At 37.8% G+C, this 8,483-nt stretch overlaps 1 protein-coding gene across 1 annotated transcript; it reads right to left on the reverse strand.

The window, feature by feature from the left end:
- Window positions 1-926: 926 nt before the first annotated feature.
- Window positions 927-6,050, reverse strand: agt (angiotensinogen). The gene is made up of 7 exons (XM_042502815.2): window positions 5,901-6,050; window positions 4,193-4,641; window positions 3,698-4,064; window positions 3,226-3,350; window positions 2,964-3,112; window positions 1,601-1,757; window positions 927-1,515 (listed from the first exon to the last, which is right to left on the reverse strand). Exons 2-7 carry the CDS (start codon window positions 4,607-4,609, stop codon window positions 1,339-1,341), a joined length of 1,392 nt encoding a protein of 463 aa, XP_042358749.1. The 5' UTR covers window positions 4,610-4,641; window positions 5,901-6,050; the 3' UTR covers window positions 927-1,338.
- Between the last annotated feature and the right edge of the window lie 2,433 nt (window positions 6,051-8,483).

Raw genomic sequence — 8,483 nt, forward strand, 5'->3', positions numbered from 1 at the left:
CTGCATTCATCTTTTTCCAACTACAAAGCCACAGGACTCTGATTATTGTGCACATGCCAAAAAGTCATTAAATAGATGCTACAGATTAATACACCAATCATAGTCAAACTGTGGAGTAAGGAAAAATAAAATTTGACTTTGAATAACTAGTTTTAGATTTTGTTCTGGATTTTTCTGACCCTCAGTGTGAGTGAGTAGTACTATACAGTAAAAACTGCTGCCACAATGACCATATTTACAACCAGGCATCAAATAAGATTTTTTGATTTGCAGATGGCTACATAAATAAAATGTGGATTCGGGGTTTTGTAAAAGAAAGTGCATTGCTCTTAATATCTGCGCAGTATTCACTGAACTGAATTTTGAAGTTTTTGAATCATTTGCAGTCTGTTCTTTTATGAGTCATAAAGATTTGTTTATATTTTGGTTTATCTGCAAATGTATGTTAATCACGACAGAAGGACCCTCCATCATTTGTCAAATAATTAATATGATTGTAATGCTCAAATAAATGAGAAAAACAATGAGAGGCATGATGAAACAGGATGAGACATATTACATTTATTATCTGAGAAATTTTAATTTTATGTTTTGGCTAAATAAAAATGAGTTGATGTTCAGTAGTTGATGAGATGTTTCCTAAAGTAAATAATCGTCTAAATTTTTCTGTTTCTCCTCCCAGTTTTGACACTGTTTGCAATACCAGTTAAGTTATGCCAGTTATCGTCTGCGCACTTGACTTCACCACACCACAAACTATATGGGTTGTAGCTGCTGCCGTGGTTGGCCAATCACTTGCGGTGAACGCTCACAGCAATTGTATGTTAGCAAAACTATCAATAGTCATTTTTTTCTCGATCTGGGTAAAAACAAAATTGTTTCTCATTTATTTAAAGCTTTGAAATGTTAATGACTTTGTCTGAAACCACAATTAAAAATAACATTTATTGTGATACAAATGTTTTATTTCAGAAATCACAACAAAACAAAAATAAACTCTTAGTTACAATATACAACAGTCATTCATCATAGAGAATTGTGGTTACTGTACCTACTCTACTGAAAAATACTGTACAGAACTCTGCTATAATAAATTTTACAGAAAAAAAATCAGGAATTTCAGGCTGCTTGCAAACAAGTCATCTTAACGTAACAGCTTTTCATAAATACTGAAACAGGGTTTCTGGAGAGATCTGATAGGTGATGAAAACTACAACACTGCTGAATATGTAACCTCCTGAGTGAGGTTGTACTTCATTACTCATGTACTGTATGTGGACATCATTTCAGTCGGAAAACAAGGGTGTGATCTAAATGAGTTTTAAGTACTATATAGCTTTACAGTGTAGGATTGGTGATCTTGCCCAGCATGAGGATGGCGTTAGAATCTCCTTCTATGACAGAAAAGAAGAACGGCCGGTTGAAGGACAGCTTCAGAGGGATGCCCGCTTCCTGGATCTTGTCCTGGAGTTCTGCTCCTTCCTCGGACATCTCAAACATCACCTTGTTGACCGCCTGAGAGGACACAGAGAGATCGCTTAATGATGTACACAGTGAGTGTTTTTTGTAATATGACAAGATGTCCAGTCATATAGTTCACCTTATTGATAGTGAAGGGTTTGATGTTGCTGAGTTGGTTGAAATCGGCCTGGGAGCCCATCAGTTTAGCCTCAATTTCAGGATCCATTTTGGTCAGCAGGTCACGCAGATCAGTAACAGAAGACATGGAGAACTTTGGGAGGGACAGCTCCAACAGACTGAGTGGGTGGACAGAGAGGGAGACAGAATTTAAGGTTTAAGATGACAAATATTTGAACCAAAATGAGACTGTGCTTGACTCTTGCTCCCCTAAAATCTAATGCCTCATATGCTCTACATTGATATGATGAAATGTTATTGACTGACTGATAGACAATTACTTGCTAAGGTAAATAAACTTAAAGCCAATAAAATGGCATATATAGTGAGCCAAGGAGCTCTGTTTCTACTGAAATATATCTCAAAAACCAATAGTGATAAAAATTACTGTTTCTGTTTTTGAAAAATAATACAACCCATTAAGATTTGTTGATATTTGTAACAGCTGTCAAGTTATTATGATGTAGGTTGGCCGATGCACATACCATCAGATCCTAAACACATTTCAAAATTTGATCGATTGGAGGTACCTGAACTTTACTTGAGTATTTCCTGTTCATGCTACCTCACTACATTTTGGAAACCACTAATGTACTTTTGAAAGCACTACGCTTATTTGGGAAAGTCAGGTACTCAACAAATTCACATTATGAATACAAATTTAATTCAACTAATAATTTGTTGTAATAAATTAAGCCACATAATGATAACAGAAATTCAGTAATGTAATACATATTATTTTGAAATGGGACACTGCATAATGAGTACCTTTGTTTGACGTCAGCACTTTAGTACTTTTATTTCAGTAGGATTTTGAACACAGGACTTAAACTTGTAGCAGAGTATTTCTACTTTGTGTATTGCTACTTTAACTTAAAAGCCCAGTGTGTAGGATTTAGGGGCATCTATTGGCAAAAATGATCATTGGTTGGAAATCATCTGAAAATAATAATCATTGCATTTTTGTTCCCTTAGAATGAGCTGTTTATCCACAGAGGGAGTATGTCCTCCTCCACAGAGTCCGCCATGTTTTTACAGAAGCTCAGAACAGACAAACCAAACACTGACTCTAGATAGGGTCATTCCAGCTTTTATACTGGCCACCATAGTTCTCCTATACACTTGGCACATGGGCCAGGTTTAAGTTCTGCAACCTCACTACTAGATGGCACTAAATCCTACACATTAGACCTTAAAGTATTAAAGCTGAGCACTACTCCCACCACTGTCAAGTAGGTTATACTATTATTGTCAAGGATGGCACTAAAGCCTACACATTGAAGGTTATACTATTGTTATAGGTTTTAAAAAAGCACAATACTCACCCTTCCTGGAGGCTCTGATACCAGCCAGACATAACGTCAGTGAGCAGCTTAGACTCAATTTCATGGAGGTTTGCCCCTTCATGAGGCAGGACCAGCAACATGTAGGACCGTTTGCTCAGAGACAGCTTCACGACAGTGCACTGCCGTACCTTTATGGTAAAAAAATAAATTAAAAAATCCTTACACGAGTGTATTTCATAGTTTGATGCTCCTCATATGTGGTGAACAGCAATACACAAATGAGTAAACAACTAAGACTTACCTTATCGTTCAGGTAGTAGTACTGACCCGTGTGGGTCATCAGTGGAGCCATAACTGTGGTTGTTTCATCCACGTGAAACTCCTGCATGGACGTCTTCTCTGGTTGAAAAGCTGTCCTCCAGTTGCCTAAATGGACACAACCAAAGAATGCATTCAGGTACTGCGAAATGGTGAGGTATTTGTTGAAACTATAAACGTTGTTATCTACAGGATTTCAGTTCAGTAACCGCAGAAATCTTAGTGTGTTTACCTGGGACACATATACTGTGTGTTAAGCCTTCTGTATTGCAAATTTGACTGTAGTCATAATCAAAGGCATCAGACTTGATTGAATATTCTCATTCTAGCATTGTGATTAAGATTGAAGTCTTCAAATGTGGTATCTATTTACATCCCCACAATACAAAGTTAATTTGTGTATTCTTTAAAATCAATTTAAGAGAGGTATCAGCAAAAGAGAGGAAGAAACAGACCTTGGAAGTTGAAGGAAGTAACAAACAGAAGGTCAGTTGTGGAGTTCAAATCTTTGAAGATGCCCTTAACCCTCCCATCTGATGTCTTCTCCACAAAGCTGTTCACCAGCTGCTCGGCCTCCTCGGGTTTGGAGAAGTCAACGCTGCGGATAAACGATGTGTCTGAGAAGTCCTGTGTGCCTTGAATAAAGTCCCCGGAGAGTTGAGCATCCTGACGAGTGAAGGTCCACACCTGGGTGGTGATTTCATCTTTGGGTCCGTCGTCCACTAGTGAGTTGATACCCTGCAGGGTCTTTAGAACTTTGTGTCCATCGACCAAGGACACACAGTCCTCTCGGTCGGTGCCGCTGCTCAGGCCAAGTAGAAGCTGGAAGGAAAGGAGTGAATTCGGAAAGATTAACATCTAATCAGAAAGCCGTTCGGGTTGTATTCTAAATATTAAAGGATCAACAGATGTTACTGTCTTTATCTTTACAATGAGAACAAATCAAAAACCTGGAATGAGCTCGCTGTCTTCTTGGACGCCCCTAGATAAAAGGTGACAAGGGATCCAAAGGTGTTGACCGGAGAGAGGAGTGTGTTGGTGCTGCGCTGCTTGCTGCTGACAGCTTGGTACATCCTCAGGCCCAGAGAGTTCAACAGCTCTGCCAGGACCGCCGTCCTTACTGTGATGTTCTGCTTCTGTGCATCCACTTTCAATGGGTCCCTGCTGTCTGGTGTCAGGACTTCAATATCAAGCGGGGCTACAGGAAGTGTCTCCAGGGGCTTGGACGTCTGTGTCTGCAGCGTCTCACAGCTGACATTCTCAGCGGCGAAGAGGTGGAAGGGGTGGACGTAGACGCGGTTGGCTTGGCTTCCTGAGAGGTAGCAGCAGAGTAGGAGGGCTGCGAGAGGCGAGTGCAGTATCTTCATTTTACCTTTTATTGGTGGTCACCTTATTCTTTCTGTAGAGGGAGATATTTTTAGAAAATGATGAGTAACCTCGAGTGTATCAGCCCATCAACTGCCTCTTTGGAAGTTAGTACTGGGCGACCTGTGAATGCTACAACGCTATTAGTGTGGTTTTTCGTCAGAAATCTGGCTGAATCTGGTTTTCCGTCTGTGACAGGATTGGCTGGCAGGAACATTAGACATAGAGCGGCATGTCAGTGATGGATTGATTGCTCTTTGTGTTGCCTCTTTCCTGCTGGTCAGTGAATGAGAGAAGGCATTACCCTCTGCAGCAGAGGTCGCATAGATAATGAAGACGCATCTACATGCGTCTGTGTGCAAATTTGCGTTCACTGACTAAAATAAGATGGATGTTTCATTTAGATATTGTTTGTTGTTTGTTCGGATCCTGTTAATGCAGGGGACACAAACTGAGTGTGCTCAGGCCAGCATCAAACCAAACTGTCACCACACATTAACACAAACTCTGTACACTGTGATTGGAAAATATGATACTTATTTGTCTGCATTTATGTTGTAATACTTGTACAAATAAAAAAACTCATAAACTAGAATAAAGACATTGCAAAACAAACTTTTACATGCACATTAAGTCTATAATCAAAAAATGAATTGACGTATTTCACATTATTTTGTTGCTGGAACGAATGCAGCGTAACTTTGTCTCCTACATTAACACTCTTCATGAGTTAACCCAAATGTCCATGTAGCAGAGTAATTTTGGTGAGTGCTCTTATGCAAAAATAGGACTTTATCCTTTGAGTTGAACATGCAGAAAATGTGGACTGATGGACTCTTGGAAGACCTGAGCAAACACTGGATTCTCCTCTATGTGGAAATGTACCACAGGACATGGCCTTGGTCTCTTATCAATAAAACCCAGTTCACTCAAATGTTCTTAAACACAACCAGCCCACCTGTGTACCCGGTGACTCAATGACGCAGGTCAAAAAACATGCCTAATTCATTATCACTGATGTTTTCTGTCGAGATCCAGAATTTTGACAGTTTGATCTGATTTATTATAACCTTCTCTTAACGTAGAAACTTATTTGTGCTGGGTTTTTTTTTTACGAAATACATAACCCTTACATTAAATAATGTTTTAGATATTTCAAACATTATGTTTTGGTTTTAGTCACATCCAATAAATGCCTCCAAGTATTTATCCTCATTTCTGAAAAGTTTGTACATTCACTCTACTGCACAATCAAAAGGCAATATCTGAGAGTAAGTCAAAGTTTGCTCTTACCGTGTGTGTCTGCTGCTGCTGAGCGAGGTGCTGAATGAGGTCCTGGCTCCTCTGCTCCCTCACTTTAACCCTGCCAGCCGGCCGTGGTGCTCCCACCCTGGTTACTGATTAACCAAAGGAGCATTGAGTCAGGGGCTCTGCTGTCATGACTTACACCCCGCTTTGTACTGACGCACCACTGCTATAGATAAATAGGTCTAACAGAAAAAGACCACCCAATGTCCCTCTACATGTTGACTTTAGGAGGATGATGCAAGCACATCCTGAGGGGGTGAAAGGAGGGCTCAACTTCCACAAAGGACGAGTGGGAAGCAGAGGGACATCCAAGCTTGTTTGTGTTTGAGAGTGACTCACATGTTCTTTGAACAAGGATCAAGACAAAAAATATCAAACCTGAGTCATTTAAATCTATAGAAAAAAATAGGGACAGAAATGATTTTCATGTAATTTTATTTTGCTTCTATTTTTCTATTTTACTCATGCCTTCACTTCTGTACACCTCTGCTGCTATGATATGAATGTACTCGTACTATGAATTTACAATAACGCTTATTAGATCTGTGAAATTCAATTGACATCCCACTGACTTGCACTTAAAACTAAATTAGTGCCTTCAAGAGCGAAAATTTAATGCTTTTTATATGCAAATGTATAGAATTAACCAATGCCATGTCTCTTATCCTCACTTTATCTTTCTTTCACGTCAAACTGTTAAAAGTTGAACAACTGAATTTAGAAAGATTATATATGTCCAGCATGTCCTTTGAAAAGTTTAAAAGAGCAAATGTCCTTTATGGGCAGGTGAACAAGTTCATTAAACAATGTCGTAGCTCATATTTGCCATGAAAGTGCAACATCCGTGACTTTAATGACGAAAATCCTTTACACACACCTGATTCAACAGGACAGTGTACAGTAGAGTTTCTCATACAAAAGAGGAACATCGTGTTAGGTGTTTTACAGCCCTGGGCTTATCTTTTGTAAACATTGTCATAGTAATAATAATTTATAACAGAGTTAAGAGTTTCCTAGTCAAAACTTGCATATCTGCATGTGAACACGTTAAAACTAACCAGTCAACAGTAATGTTTTTCTGGTGTCGTATCAACTAGTGACACACAAATACACTTTACGTTCATAAAAAATATTTTTTATGTCGATAGTGTTATCAATATTCAAGAGTAACCTAACTTTTATTGATATATTGTCCAATATTTTGAATTTGCAGAAGAATAATCATGAAAGAACATTTTGACAATGACAAGTACTTCAACAATAAAAACTGACTATCCTGGGAGACAGCAATAGTGTGAGATGATGATTTTGAAAAGTCAACTTCATTAATAATAACCAAAGTATATATAAAACCACAAATACACATAAATGTAAACATGGTCAGTTAGCTTGTTTCATTTTAGTTTTCATATTAAGTGTTAGTTTTAATCATTTTCAGTACTATTTTTAGTTTTTTTTAGTTTACTACTTTTGTTTAGTTTATACGGGTGTTTGTCAGAACAGGTATTACACATCACTTTGTGAAGGCGGCTGATTCACAGTTAAATAAACATCCTGATCTCAATATACATATGCACTAATGCCTCGTCATACTTGTTTATGTTGACAAGTTTGAACAAACTTTACAAAGACTAAAACTAAAGACATGGCTTGTGTATTTGTATTTTTATTGTAGTTAGTTTTGCAAGTACACAATGTTGTTTAAGTCACTCAAAATGTTTTTAGTGCTTGTTAACTGTAATAACCTTTTTTTAGGAGATATAATATCCACTATCATAGTTCGGCAAGTTAGCACGCTAACATTTGCAAATTAGTCGTAAACACAAAGTAGTCCCGAGGCTGATGGTCTTTTTTTCTTTACTCATGGTTTTAAGTTCGGACCTGATGAGGGCGCTAAATGAATAGTCAGATGATCACCAAAGTTGTTGCAGTTCACATCGAGGTAATCATAAATTTCTGTACTAAATTACATGGCATTACATCCAAATGTTGTGGACATATTTAGTTAAAAACCACAGTGTCCACCCAAAAGTCACTTTCTCGAAGTCACTAAAGTCAGATTCATCCTCAGGGCACCATAAATATCTTTTGAAAATTCCACTGTGTATAATTTTGTCATTGTGCTGCTGATAACTATGACATTATTTGTCAATTAGTGTGAAGAGTATGCAAATCTTCAGCTGCAAAAAAAAAAGAACAAAAGAAACTCACATTTGTTACATTTAAAGGATCACTTAATCTAATTTAAATGGTGTGCATGTTTGCAAAATGTAAGTTTTATTTGAAATTCTCCAGGACTGAACAAATATGAAATAACATCAGTATTTTTCAATGAACAGGAAAATAAACATATAGAAATGTTTAATGTTCACTCTCTCTACTAAAAAGACAATGCACCTGATTCAACAGGATTCACTCACAATGACTGAAGCAGATGTTAGCTTCTCATGTGGGATCATTATGAATGATGTTTAAAAATCTGCTCATTTGTAAGTTCCCAAAAGCCCTCATGAAGTTTTACCATACATCCTAAGCAAATATCTTAAAACACATCCTTACGCTGTAGAG

Source organism: Plectropomus leopardus, chromosome 13, assembly GCF_026936395.1.
Source record: "Plectropomus leopardus strain MGB_pleo_1.0 chromosome 13, ASM2693639v1, whole genome shotgun sequence".
NCBI classification, from domain to species: Eukaryota; Metazoa; Chordata; class Actinopteri; order Perciformes; family Serranidae; genus Plectropomus; species Plectropomus leopardus.

Excerpts from the sequence above, each read along its gene's own strand:
- agt (XM_042502815.2), bottom strand. The coding sequence starts at position 4,609 with ATGAAGATACTGCACTCGCCTCTCGCAGCCCTCCTACTCTGCTGCTAC. Across the intron at positions 4,065-4,192 it reads AGACAGCGAGCTCATTCCAG|CTTCTACTTGGCCTGAGCAG; the intron begins GTTTTTGATTTG and ends CTTTCCTTCCAG. Across the intron at positions 3,113-3,225 it reads ACTACTACCTGAACGATAAG|GTACGGCAGTGCACTGTCGT; the intron begins GTAAGTCTTAGT and ends TTTACCATAAAG.